This window comes from Sus scrofa, chromosome 17 (genome assembly GCF_054392235.1).
Source record: "Sus scrofa isolate SSC_HxYL_T2T_F1_AM1 chromosome 17, Sscrofa_HxYL_maternal_Yorkshire_Landrace_v2.0, whole genome shotgun sequence".
In the NCBI taxonomy this organism is placed as follows: Eukaryota; Metazoa; Chordata; class Mammalia; order Artiodactyla; family Suidae; genus Sus; species Sus scrofa.
In genome coordinates, this window is record NC_139399.1 from 42231031 (window position 1) to 42245328 (window position 14298).

The 14298-nt window shown below is 57.0% G+C and overlaps 1 protein-coding gene across 1 annotated transcript; it reads left to right on the forward strand.

The window, feature by feature from the left end:
- The first annotated feature begins 333 nt into the window (after positions 1-333).
- On the forward strand, positions 334-14298 carry SCRT2 (scratch family transcriptional repressor 2). The gene is made up of 2 exons (XM_021077537.2): positions 334-603; positions 11605-14298. Exons 1-2 carry the CDS (start codon positions 471-473, stop codon positions 12393-12395), a joined length of 924 nt encoding a protein of 307 aa, XP_020933196.1. The 5' UTR covers positions 334-470; the 3' UTR covers positions 12396-14298.

The following is a 14298-nucleotide window of genomic DNA, read 5'->3' on the forward strand; positions in this document are numbered from 1 at the left end:
TCTCTCCGTATCTCTGCGCCTTTCTCACCCTCACTTTCTCCCCTCCTGCCTGCCCGCTGCTCCCTGCGCCTGGCCTGCCCCCACCGCTGCCGGTTCAGGGGAACGTGTGCGGAGCGATTGTCCTGGGGGACATTTGATGGATTAGAGCGCTGAACAGTTCCATTGCTAGGGGACCACCTGATCTCCTCCAGCCTGCGTCCCATATAAAGCCGGCAGCCGGAGTGCTGAGCACAGCTCCAGTGATCGCCTGTCTGCGCGCCGCCGCCGCCAAGCCCGAGCGGGAGCCAGAGCCAGAGCCCGGGCCGCCGCCACCGGTGCCGGCTCCGCGCTGCCGCCCGCCCGCCTGCCCGCCCGCTGGGAGCTGTCCAGTGCTGAAACCCCGCGCAGACAGCCAATCGCGCCCGGCTGGCCGTCTCCCCCCACCGGGGCCCCACGCAAGTGCCCCCGCCGAGCCCCCCGCCAGTCGCACCATGCCCCGCTCCTTCCTGGTAAAGAAGATCAAAGGGGACGGCTTCCAGTGCAGCGGGGTGCCGGCCCCCACCTACCACCCCTTGGAGACTGCCTACGTGCTGCCTGGCGCCCGGGGGCCGCCCGGGGACAACGGTGAGTGGGACCCGGCGGGGGGAGAAGAGGGGAGGGGAGTTCGGGCCCTCCCCAGCTCGGGCCACGAGGAGGGGTGCGCGCGGCAGGGAACCCCCGGGAGGAGATTTCCCTGGATGTGTGAGCCTCTCAGGCTTCCCGGGGGCCGGGCGGGCGGGGCAAGGGCCAGGCCCGTACAAAGGGAAAGTCGCAGGGTCGGCCCATCCCGTCGCCAAGCGCCAGCCTGGACTTCGAAAGTTGCGGCCCTAGATCGGGGCTGGAGCAAGGGGTGGTTAGAGAATGGAGAGAGAGAGAGGCGCCCACGAAGGGCCGGCGCTGTGGGGCTAACGCACAAGGCAGTCCCAGAGTCTCCTCTCCGCGGCAGAAGGAAGGAGGCTGGCTGCCCGAGTGTGCTGCCCTAATGGGGAAGGTAAACCGGCCTCGATTACCAATCCCTGGGGAGACAGGGTTGGCTCCCAAGGGGTAGCTGGGAGCACCCTCTTTCCCTTCAAGCCTGCTCCCCCTGGAGATGCCAGACAAGTGTTCTCAGGCCCCCTCTCTCAGCAACTCTTTTGTTACCCTCAGCCACATGCCTGCCAAAGGCTGGGCCCGTCCTGGGGACCAAGATGAAAAGAGGATTTCTAGGAGGGATTCCCCCAAAGTGGCTCCTGGTCCCCTGGGCTGCATGCCCTCTCCCCTCCAGCTTCTTATGCCCCTCTGGAACCAGCCCTGCTGTTCCTGGGTGTCCCCCACCCTCAACACACTTCATCCCTTTTCAGAGCAAGTTCCTGTAGGGACAAGGGTTTGGGGGACAAGAGAGGTCATTCAGGCCCAGAAGGGGGTGATCTCTGGAAGGTATGGAGAAGAATCAGAGACTGCTTCTGTGGACCCCATTCCCCATCAAGGGGGGGGGGTCACAAAAGGGTTCTCCTCTGATGGCCTCCACCAGGACAGGTGTCTAGAGAGGAGGCGTCCTTTTTGCAGTAAGAAATCTGACATCACATGTGGCATCAGCTTTTGGGGGGGGGTGAGAGAGAGAGAGAGAGAGGAGGGAAAAGGAGAGGAGAGGAAAAAGGAGAGAAGAAAGGGCTGAGAATGAAGGGGTAGCTGAGATGGCAAAGGCAGGAGCCAGAAGAGTGGGAGCTTCTGCCACACAGATTTCCAAGCACTTCACCCACATTCCATCACCCTGCCAAGCCAGGTAGCAAGAGGGCGCTGGGCAAAGGGTTCTGTGACCTCAACAAGGTCAAAGAAATTAGGGAGTAATTAGGGATATGGCTACAGACACTCATCCCCCGGCCTCCCCCAGGTCCCCAAGAGAACCACATGTCTCTTATTCTACTGCCTTCTTTTCTTGACCTCAGAACCTCTTGGATTTGAGGACTGAAGCCCAGGGGTATGGATGGGCTTGTCTGAGTGCTGGCAGGACAGAGGGTATACCCGGGGCCATGCAGGCTTGAGGACATGGGTAGAAAAGAAATGCCTGCCAGCCTGTGTTGTGGATCCCTTGGGGGACTGCCATAAAGCCCTCCTGCCTGCTCAAATCCCCTTGGTCCTGTCCCAGACCAGCTGAGGAAACCCAGAGATGCCCAGAGAATTTCTCATGCTCAGCCAAAAACTGCATACTGTTCCTTTGGAGTGAGGCAGGAACGCCTTGCCTTGAATTTGGTCCAAAAAAAAAAAAAAAAAAAAAAGCTCTGAAAGGAGCCCCTGAGTGAATGGTGGGAAGTAGGGTCAGGGCAAAGCCACCATCAGGGATGTTCCACCAGATCTGACACCCTAGAACGAGCCCCATCCTCAGCCCTTTCCCCAAAGAGTTCCAGACCATCTCCCTGGCTTCCGGGGAATCCTGAGACTGTCCTGATAGTCTAACATGTGGCCTGGAACTCTGGGAGGCCCCGCCTCTAGATCTCTGACTTGCTACGTGACCTTGGGTAAGTGCCTTTCCTTCCCTGGTCCTCCGCCTCCTTAGCAGTAAAAGAGTTTGGATGGCATGATCTAAGAATCCTTCCAACTTTGACAAGCTCAGCTTCTGTGAAGGTCAAGTGGTAGGGTGGGAGGCACCAAGATGACTGCGTGAGGGTCTAACAAAATGTAGGGGGCCTCTGTCAGGGTTCCTGTAGGGCTCCATTTACCATCCCAGGTCTAGCTGAGGGTGGCGGAGCCTCTGAGGCCAGTCTCTGCAGGATGCCCCGTGCAGAGGACAGGCACCCTGACCTGGCCACCTTGGAAGTGCCTGCAGTAAATGGTTAGTGCCAGAGGCCAGGGAGCGAACCTTCAAGCCTGGGTATGGCCTTGTCCTGTTACCAGAGGCCTCTTCCGTCCCTGGGGTGTGGCCAGACTGGGAAGTGAAGGCTCCCTCACTCCATGGGTGGGTAGGGGTGCTGGGGGTCCTTGCACAGCCTGCCGGCTCCTAGGGGTCCGTTGTCTCCGCTCTGCCGGAAATAACCTTGCTGAGCGTTTGAGGGAAGTGTGAAAAATTGCTGAGCCGACGTTTTTCTCTCCCAGCGTGTGTAAGTGTGCTGGGTAAACAAGGAGAAAGAGAGGAGGGGGGGAGGTGAGGAGAGTGAGGGAGAGAAGGAGGAGGGAGGAGAAAGGAGGGAGGGAAGGGGGAGGGCCTGGGGCTGGAGATAGTTCCAGTTATTAGAAAGATCCTCTTACAAGCCATTCCTGCAGCACCGGCTGCAGGGCCAGGATGAGACTGGTGGGAGGGGACTCCGGGGAGGCAGGAAGGGAGCCTGTGAATGCGGAGGTCAGGGGAGGCTCGGGCTCCTGGCGGATGAAGATGCAGGAACCCAAATTAAAGAGTGTACCCCCAGCTCAGGGAATGCCTGGGAGTGCTGGAGAATTCCTAGAGAATTCCTCCTCCTGCATTCACGCGTGCATGTGCACGCACGCGCACACACGCACACACACGAGCAACGCTCTTCTTCGCCTCCTTATTCCCTTCCTTTTTCAGCCTCCGTGGGCTGGGCAGAGGGTGCAGCAGGTGCATCTGGTGCATCTCTAGGCTCCCCCTGAAGCCAGAGAACCCCTAAATAGGGAAGGAGAAGCCCCACAAATGGGGAAAGTTCCAGGTCTCTCTGCAGAGCCCCCAAAGAAGGCAGAGCAGATGAAATTTCACCATCCTCTCCAACATAATGCCTCTTTTCTCCCTCTCCTGCTCCTGTTGCTCCTCCACTGCTTTCTGCCTCCAAGGAGCCCTCCCCCCCCAAAGGGGGGGGGGGATCTGAGCACAGATTCAGTCTCTCTGTGAGATGCCAACTTGCAGCCTCCTAACCCTCTCAGAACATCGCCGTCCAACTCCACCAAGCCCACCCCTTCCCCGGCCTGGGTCCCCGGCCTAGGGAACCCTGGGGAAGGCTGCCCATCCATCTGCACAGCAGTGGTCTCCGTGGACCCCACCTCCGAGGACACCTTCACCACCCCTGGAGTGTCTAGCTCGCCTCACACCTAACTCTGAACTCCAGCTGGATGCCAAATCTTCCTTCCTCTGCACCCCCACCCGTCCTGCCCCCCTACTCCTTCAGAGCACATCTGACCAGGCAGATGAAGGATCAATGCCAATCCAATAACGCAGTTGCCTGCCCTCCGCAGCTACATTAAGCCTCCCCAGCAGCTGAGGAAGTGCTCCTACTTCTGCCCATGGGCTTATCTAGTTGACCACATTATACCAGCACCCGCTTCCGCTCACTCCCTCAGATGGCGCCAGGGAGTCGCTCCAGGCCATGCCTAGGAATCTGGCTGAAATTCCCCAATTGCCATACGTCTACTCCACACTTCAAAAAGCCCATCTGGAGGGTAGGGATGCAAAAGGGTAGCCCCGATCCCTTGGCAGAGGTAGCCCAGAGATGGCAGAGGAGGTGTCCAAAGACACTGAGCAGGCCCGTCTGAGTGTTCTTTAATGACTGCCCCTGGCATCACAGTCTTGGTCCAGTCCAAGGTCAAGATTAGAGACATGCCAGAGGTCAGGTCCAAAGTCCATGTCCAACATCCAGTACAATGTCCAGGTCCAGATCTGAGGTCCAGGTCCAATGTCCACGTCCAACCTTAGGTCTAGGACCAAGTCTGAAGTCTAGGTCCAAGGTCAGTGTCTGAGATTACAAGTCCACTCCGAAATTCAGAACAAATCCATGTCCAAGTTCAAGTTTCAATCCATGTCTAGGACAATGTTCGGGCTCCAGAATCAAGTCCAGATCCAATTTCTAGTCCAAGGTCACATCCAGATCCATTCTTAACGCTGGCTGGTTCAAGTCTTAGAACCACCGTTAGCTTTCTCTGTGGCTCTGAACTGAACTGACCCAGCCAAGCCTCGGTTTTCCTCTTATGAAATCAAGCAGTTGAATTTGATCTCTTTCAACTCTGACCTTCTAGGGACCCCCCAAAATCTGACTTTCCTAAGAAATAGTCAGTGGGAATGTGGAATAACAAGGCCCATGGGGGATACTGAATCTGGGGTCCATGGTCCCTCCTAAAACCTGGGGTCACAAGGGGCACATGCAGGGTCCAGGCTGTGCATTCACTCTTCAGACAGTCTCAGTTTGTGGCTCCTGAGACAGGGCGGGAGAGGACATCAAGTCCCTATGGTAGCAGAGCAATTTACACATCCCAAAGACCACCCAATACACACACACACCACACCACACACTGTGGGCAAAGAACAGAGCACAGGGCAAACCTCCAGAGGCAAATCTGAAGCCAGTGAGGTGACTTGCCCGAGATGACAAGGGCATGCATGGCAGAACACATCACCCCTCCCTGGCTGGTGCTTAATCCACATATTCCAAGGATCCCCACAGCCTGGAGGCCCTCTGGGGGGCACATGAGACATGGCGGAGAGAGATGAGGCCTCCAGAACTCTTGGCCTCCTTCCAGTGGTGGTCTCCCCTGGGATGGAATGTCCACTGCTGGCTCTTGGGTAGGAAGGAAAGGGGGAATGTACCCTCTGCACCTTTGGGGGCACAGAGAGGGCAGGACAGAAAGCAGGGAGCCTGGAAAGATGAAGTGCATTATGCAAGATACCCGCTCTCCAGAACAAGACCCAGAAAGGGCCCCTGAGGCTCCCTGGAAGGAGCAGGGGGCTGCTCCATCAGCCAGGGCTCTGCAGCACAAGACCCCTAGCCACCATTCCAGTTTCTGAAGCCCCTTAAAAAATCTTTCCTATTGATTCCTGCAGAGCTGTGGACCTCCCTGTAGGCCACGGGAATTGGGTCACGCTCAGGAAAAACCCAAATATGGGGATTTCAGGAGGTAGGGATGGTGGGGAGGGGCCCCAAACCCTCTAGACACTCCCTGGGTCGGAGTCAGTGGGCAGAGCCCCACACCCTACAGCCCTGGCCATGTTGGGCCAGACCTCCCTCTGACCTCCTGCTCATCTGGACTCAAGGACCCCATCCCCAGTGAACAGGTGTACCAGCTGCCAGGCCCTTGGAGGAGGTGGGTGTCATTTCTGGTCCAGTGCCCAGGGAACCGCTAACAAAGATGCTATAATAAGGGGAGGGGGAGGTACCAGCCCCTTTGCCCAGCTCTGTGAGCAGACAGGAGAAACTATTTTTATCCTGCTTTGCTGCTGACAGACCTGGCTTTCTGCTCAGCTGGCTGGAGCTGATTCTCGAGGCCCGAGGCCCTGGCACAGCAAGACGTGGCTCTAAATATACCCATGCAGCAGCCCCTCCAGCGCCCCTCCCCCACCAAGCAGGGCCGGCCCTCCTCAGGAAAGTGGGCCACCTGGGAAGCTGGTCCATCTAGAGACAGGGAAGTGGCACTGGGGCTGGAAATTCCCTCAAGGAACTTTGGGATCCTGGAGACCAGGAAAAAGCACTGGCCTAGGAGGCAGGAGGCCAGCCTCACTCTGTCATGAACGTGCTCTGTGACCCGGTCGAGGCCCCTCTCTGGGCCTCTGTTTCTGCACAAGTAGGGCACCAGGGCAAGAGACGCCCCCCCACCCCCCGCCCCCGGTTTCCTCAGACATGAACTAATGTGCTCCCTGAGTGTTAGCTGTTACTTTTATTAACTATTTGCAAAAATTTACCAGGGGCTGGAGCATGTTCTAGAAAAAACAGCTTCTCCCCACCCCCCAAGACCTCATCATCCCATTGAACACAGGCCAGTGTGTCCTGAGACTCCTCCCTCCAGGGGGGCTGGAAAAAGCACAAGCCCTGGAAGGTTCCGAGCCGTGCGCCTCCTCCTTCAGTGGCCAACCCGCTCCCATCTCCAGGCCTCTAGGGTGGTGCCTGGCACGCGGGGAGGGCTCAGCGGCCGTTAGAAGCAACAGCAGCAGCAGTGCTTCTCAGAAATGCCCCACCCTCATCCCAAGGGGTCAGACAATTGGAAGAGACATGTCTGAGGAGCACCCAGCACCGGACTTCTCACAGAATCCCCCTGCAGGGAATCTTAAAAATATATTCTGGACCGTCAGCCTGAAACATCAAGACTCCCAGGCTGGGAAAACCAAAAGTCATTCTCAGGTGACATGCACACGACATCGCCACTTCTCCCTTCACTACAGCCCCACGTGGCAGGAGTGGCTCTAGCCCCTATCCTTCAAATGGGGCACTGGAGCCTGGAGAGGCTTTGTGAGTTGCCCATGGTCACGCAGCTGGAGTATGAGTATAAGAGCCAGGATGAGAGTCAAGTCTCTTCTCTCTGGGTCCCTGGGCCTCCCTGCCTCCATCTGGACCCAAACAAGAGAGGACTGTCTCACCCTGTTGGCTGGGGAGCAGGCAGCTCAGCCTTCTACAGTCACCTGTAGGGTACAGGAAGGCACCCCGAACCTGTCTGAGTTCCACACACAGAGTCAGAAGAGCACTTCCCATAGTGTCCTAAAGGAGGCTCCAGGGTTGAGGCCCAGAGAGGTGAAGTGGTTTGCCCAAGGTCACCCAGCAGCCTGAGATACCCAGGTGTGTCCCCTTCTACTCTCCAGCAGATTAGAAGGATATCACTAAGAAATGGAGGGCCAGTAATAATGACAATAATAATAGCAGCTTGAGAGGCTACTGCGTGCCAGGCATTGTACTAAGCATTTTATACCATTAATTTGTTCAATTCCATGATGAGTTCCTTTATACAGATTATGGCACCAAAAGGTTAACTAACTTGCCCAAGGTCACACAGCTAGGGAGAGGTCTGCGGTCTGAAGTGGAGTTGATGAGGGTTGGGTTCTAGGGAAAGGACAATGGGCATCATTGAGGGGTCTATTCCGCCAGGATGCAGAAAGGGTCTTTAGAGCCTCCCAGTCAACCTTATTCCAGTACACAGTCCAGGGGGGTGTTTTTGTTTGTTTGTGGGGTTTTTTGGCCACACTTGAAACATGGGGAAGCTCCCAGGGCCGGGGATTGAACCAGTTGCCACCTGCACTGCGGTAATACTGTGTCCTTAACCCGCTGTGCCACAAGGGAACTTCCACAGAGGTTAAACAAACTGACCAAGGTCACAAAGCAAGTTAGAACCACCTCTGCCAACATGAACACATAAACTCTCATACCACCCTCCCAAACCCCACCCCAAACCCCTGCCAAACTCCACAGCTGCTGGCCCCCCAGTTGGTCTGGCCCCACAATTCCTGTCCAGAAGGCAATTCCACATCCATCCGTAGGCAGAAGAGCAGCCTTTGTTTGAGGCGCCCCTATTTCTATAAAGAGACCCCCAGCGGCAGGAGTAAGGGGCTGCAGTACTGCATTCTACCACCAGAGGGCGCCACAGACAGAGCCCAGCTGGGACGTGGACTGCCGGGTGCATTGAGCTCCTACCAATGTGCAACACAGGAGTTTTCTCACCAGGGCATGAGGCAGAAATTACACATCCTGGTGAGGAAACTGTGGCCCAGGGAGGAGCTGCAAGATGTGTCTGTGCAGACGCCAAGAAAACTGCAGCACGGAAACCCATCTGGGGAGAATGTTATTGTTACTCATAATGACAGTCCGGGTCTTGTGCCAGGCACTGGGTTGGAATCCTGACTCTAAGTTACTTAACTACCTTGTGCCTCGGATTCCTCATCCGTAAGATGGTACCAACTGCAGCGTTATGATGGTGAAATGCATTTTGTGTGTGTGTAAAGCCTTTAAATAGCATCTGACACATACATGCTCCAGGAGTGCTGGTTATTATTTGTTCACTTTTCACTCACGGACTCCTTACTGTCCATGAAATTCATTCATGGACTCCTTACTGCAAACTGTATGAGTTAGGTGCTTTTATCATCCCCCATTTTACATCTGGGGAAATAGAGGCATCGAGAGATCAATTGTCCAAGACCACACAGCTTGGAACAGCAAAGCTGGAACTCAATCCAGGCAGTCTGGCACCAAAATCGGGCTCCTAACCAGTATGCCATCCTTCCTTAATAATAAAACGTGCAAGGCAAGGGCCACATGATCAGGGACCCTCTCCAAATGAATTTTATACTATTCCCATCTCCAGAGAAAGATGAGACACAGAAAGACACACGACCTACTCAAGGTCACCCAGCTAGAACCAGTGTCGGGAATCAAGTCGTCCCAGGAGCAGGTAGACAGAATGGTTGGCGGCAGACCCTGCCGGGCCAGGGAATGAGGCTGGCCTGGCAAATCTTTATCACCCATTTATCACCCACTTCACAAATACTTATCGAGTGCCTATCAGCTGGGGCACTGGGGATAGAAGGTGAACAATCTCTCGGGCGTGTGGAAAACAGGGAGCAGAGCAGTGGGTTCCAACCCTTGTTCCACCCCTTGATCAAGCACCACCACCGGCGCCTGTTTCCTTCTCTGTAACACGGGGTACTTTTGTGAAGATTCAACAAGGTGACAGGCCTGAAGCATTTAACACAGAGCCTGGCACTTAGTAAGTGCTCAATAAATATCAGTTAGTATTATTGTATCATCAGTAATTTCCAACGGGAAGAAATACAGAAGGAGAAAGAGAGGGTCTGGGTGTGCCCAACAGGTATTTCAACTTAGTCTGAAACAATACTCCCTTAACATCTGGGGGCCTGACAAGTCCCAGGCCTGACTCCTGGAGTGGGAGGTGGGGGAACCTCCAGACCGAAGGCAGACAAGAGGAGAAGAATGGGGTGCTGAGAGGCTGAGCCCCCTCCACTATAAAACCACCACCACCACTGCCCTCTCTGCACCTGACCTCAGTGCCCCTCCCTACTAAGTCCGCCAACCCCACAATCCCCCATCACTTCTGTGTGCAGAGGGTCCTGTGTGGGCAGGTGAAGGGACAGAGGAAAAAATTAAAGTACACCATGGCCTTCAGGGCTGAAGGACAGTCTGCCCAGACTTCACCCTGTGACCATCCCAAATCCCAAATGAGAGGCCAGGGCACAAGGCTGAATCAGGCAGGCTATGCGAGGGAACAAGAGCTCTGAATCCAGTTCCTTGCTTACAAAGCCCTCTTCCACCTGCTTACCTGAGTCAGGGAGGCTGGGGGTGGTGGAGATACAGGTCTCAGGGGTCAGGAGGAGAAGGTCAAATCTCCTGCTTTTTGGCTCCCCATAAAGGGGCCTAACCCTCAAGGTTCTTCAGAATCAAAGGACGATGGAAACACCAGGGTGACAAGTTTGTGTGTCTGCTAGACAGTCTCCTGGGAGCCCAGGCCCCAGGGTCCTCAGGGAGAGTGCTGGGACTATGGCAGGCCCTGGAAGGCAGAGACAAATCAGGATGGTCCCTGCCCTTGGAAAGCCCCAGCCTGCCCAGCAGTCACTGGATCCCAAAATGGACAGGATTTCTGGTCCACGTCTAGAGAGGAGGGAGGAGAAGGAGGGGAGATGAATCTCACAGGGAACTCCAGGAGGCTTCTGGTGGAGCGGGGAGCAAAACAGGCTTAGGACCAAGCAGAAGAAAGTCCCCTTCTTGGGGCTCCTCTTGACCTCTTTTAAATACCCAGCAATCCTAGGAGGTGGGGCTAACAGGACTGTGATTCGTGTGTGCAACATCTATTCTTTGCACACCTCTTTTGAGCCAGGCACATGCTGGGCACACAGATCCCACCCTGGGAGGCTCACAGTCTGGTGAGGAAGGCAGACAGTTAAATAATCTTCAGTGAAGTCACTTTTCCAAGCAAGTAAAAAGCATAATTATAATAGCTAACATTTATATAGTAATTACTGTGCTCGCTCTCTCTTTCAATTTCCTTATATGTAAAATGGGGATTATAACAGGACCTACTTTGTAGGATCTGTGACAACTGAATGAGCTAACATGCATAAAGCATGGAGGTAGAGTTTGGCACACAGGAAGCACCTTATGCACATTTGTTTGTTTGTCTGTTTGTCTTTTTAGGGCCACACCTGCAGCATACAGAGGTTCCCAGGCTAGGGGTCGAATCAGAGCTGTAGCCACTGGCCTATGCCACAGCCACAGCAACACGTATCTGAACCATGTCTGCAACCTACATCACAGCCCAGGTAACGCCGGATCCTTGACCCACTGAGCAAAGCCAGGGATCCAACCTCGTCCTCATGGATGCTAGTCAGATTTGTTTCCCCTGAGCCACGACGGGAACTCCAATGCACAGTTCTCGTCATCACTTTACAGAGTCCTTCCAAAGACTCTGGGAAGGAGTGTCCAATCATATGCTCCACTTTGCAGATGAGGAAACTGAGATTCAAAGAAGTCATAGGTCTGGAGTGGCAGAAAACAGCTGGAACAAAGAAAGCCTGCGCTCTGGCGTCAGGTTGCCAAGACTCCTGGCTCCAACAATTACTAACTGTAAGATTACACTACACGCCTCATTTCTCTACCTGTAGAGAGGATGCAATAATAATAATACCTTCCCTGAGTGGCCGTGAGCACTTAAGAACTTGACTAGTGAACACAAAGTCAGTGGACCTTGACCTCACCGTGCTCCACGAGGATGGGGTGGGGTGGTTTTTATTGTGGCCCACAAGGAAGGATCTGAACCCGGGCAGCCTGACCTCCAGAGCAGACGTGCAGGACAAGCGACCGCCGCTGTACTAGCAGCCGTCATTTCCCAAGAGCGGCCACGGGGACGCCTCCCCTCCCTGGCGTCTCACCTTCCCCACTTCCGTCTCACCCTCTCCAGGTTACGTCCCGCACTGCCTGCCCCCCAGCAGCTACGATGTGGACCAGAAGCCGGGCCTGGAGCTGGCGCCGGCCGAGCCCGCGTACCCGCCGGCGGCGCCGGAGGAGTACAGCGACCCCGAGAGCCCGCAGTCTAGCCTGTCGGCGCGCTACTTCCGCGGGGAGGCGGCGGTGACCGACAGCTACTCCATGGACGCCTTCTTCATCTCGGACGGGCGCTCGCGCCGGCGGCGCGGCGGGGGCGGCGGGGACGCGGGGGGCGCGGGGGACGCCGGGAGCGGCGGGGGGCGCGCGGGGCGCGCGGGGGCGCCGGCGGGCGGCGGGCACCGGCACGCGTGCGCCGAGTGCGGCAAGACGTACGCCACGTCGTCGAACCTGAGCCGCCACAAGCAGACGCACCGCAGCCTGGACAGCCAGCTGGCCCGCAAGTGCCCGACGTGCGGCAAGGCGTACGTGTCCATGCCCGCGCTGGCCATGCACGTGCTCACGCACAACCTGCGCCACAAGTGCGGCGTGTGCGGCAAGGCCTTCTCGCGGCCCTGGCTGCTGCAGGGCCACATGCGCTCGCACACGGGCGAGAAGCCGTTCGGCTGCGCGCACTGCGGCAAGGCCTTCGCCGACCGCTCCAACCTGCGCGCGCACATGCAGACGCACTCGGCCTTCAAGCACTACCGCTGCCGCCAGTGCGACAAGAGCTTCGCGCTCAAGTCCTACCTCCACAAGCACTGCGAGGCCGCCTGCGTCAAGGGGGCCGAGCCACCCCCGCCGCCCCCCGCCGGCCCCGCCAGCTGAACCTCCCTCCACGCCCCGGGCCCCCTACCTTTGCCCTCAGCATCCCCCAGCTGCACTCCCCTGCCCGCACCCCTCGTGGGGACCCCGCTCCCAGCTCGGAACTTTTCTCTCCAGCCCCCAAACCCAGAACTCACTTCCGGCACTGTCTTCCCTGGGACCTCCCGACCCTCATATCCTTACCGGCTACCGAGATTCGGACCTTGACCCTTTGTTCGCCCCCTCAAGGCTCCCAACTCAGGCACCAGGTCCGCACCTCTCCCAGGCCCCGGAGCCGGAATTTTCTCCCGCCCAGACCCTACACCTCGCCCCTTCTACGTTGCAGACCTTTCCTCTCACTTCTCAGCTGAATCGCAGACCATTTCTCCATTGGAGCCCCCAGTCTAAGGCCTAAACCTACCCTTGACTCCTTGCCTGTCACGGATTCCCCATCCAGACCAGGACGCAGGCCTTAGGGATCTAATCTTAACCCCTCTTGGAGTCCCCAGTCTGCCCGGATCCCCTCCTTACCTTGCCGGCCTTAGGCCCAGCCATTCATATTCTCATTCTCCCCCCCCCACACACACACACCCCACCCCTTCTTCATGGGGGGGGGACTTTCCACCCCCTTAGCAGCTCTCACTCCTCTGAATTCACCTGACCTGGGGCGGACTTTGGGGGGCAATTCAGGGTCCTGCCCCCTAATGTAGCCTCTCTCTCAGTCCCGCACAGCCCCTCCCTGGGCTTCCAGCCTCTCCCCCCCATTCTCTGAGCACTTTCCCCACCCCCAGGACTACAGGTACCCCTCCTTATTTGTCGAGGGGAGGTCTGGGGCACCTCACACATGCCCTTCTTCCCCTCTGGCTGGGCCTCTCCAGTTTATTTATTTGTGTATTTATTTATTTATCTATTTATTATTCTATTTAATCTCTTGCCCTCACCCAGGGATGGTCTGGCTTCCCCAGCTGGACTGGGAGGTCAGGGAGCCAGGCAAGGAGAGGGACAGCAAAGGCCATAGAGGGCTGCCCCCCCCCAACACATCCCGTTTTGGGGAGTGAGGGAGAAGCCCCACCCTCACCAGAGCCTGCATTTGCTGGGGAAGGGGACAGGAGAATGGGAGGGATAGCCTGCTGACCCTCACCTGGGGGGACATCAGGAGGTCCAGTTACGGGGGCAGGTCCCCACCCTCCTGAACCTTCTACTCCCACCCCCGGGAGACCGGAGAGAGGAGCCTCCTCCATGATATGTTTCCTATTCATTCCTCTTCTTGAGGGACCCCAGGTTCCAGGGACCGACTGAGCCCCGGACCCGCTGGGGCCTCCTCCGGCCTGCTCCGCTCCCCGGGAGGAGCGCTCCCTCCCGGCCACGACTATGCAACTCTCCCGGGCAGAGGGGCCAGGGCTGCCAGCTGCCCCCGCTCCCATTGGCCGCCACTACCTCCCCCGCCGCGCTGTTGCATGCCCGGGCGAGGACCGAAGCACACACCTCCACGCGGGCGGGCCCTGGCCCCCTCTGCTTTAAGCACACGCCTCTGCCCCATCTCTAGGCGCCCAGCTGGGGGCAGGAGTCTCGGACTGTCTCTCCGACCCTCCTCCTCTCCCCTTAACCGCAAAGAAGGGTGGAGACTGCAAGGGCCCAAGGAGCAGGGGCACTTCTCTAGGGCTTCTCAGCTCCAGGCCCGCCAGGGAAGGGAGGCAGCAGGGATGCGGGGAGGGAGAGGGGTTGCAGAAGCAATTACGGAGGGTGTTGACCCTGTAAATAGGAACTTCCGACAGCAATAATTTTCCATGCATGCTAAGCCTTTTGGCCATATTTTGTATGAGCGCCTGGCGCTCCCCCTCCCTCCTCCCCCCCCCATCCCTTCCTCACCTACAGCAGTATTACTTGTAAGGCAATTCAGGGATATTAAAGGGACTTTGGCCACTCA

Bases quoted from the DNA above. Each gene is read 5' to 3' on its own strand.
- SCRT2 (XM_021077537.2), top strand. From the start codon at position 471: ATGCCCCGCTCCTTCCTGGTAAAGAAGATCAAAGGGGACGGCTTCCAG. The intron at 604-11,604 runs GTGAGTGGGACC...CACCCTCTCCAG, and splicing joins GGGGCCGCCCGGGGACAACG to GTTACGTCCCGCACTGCCTG.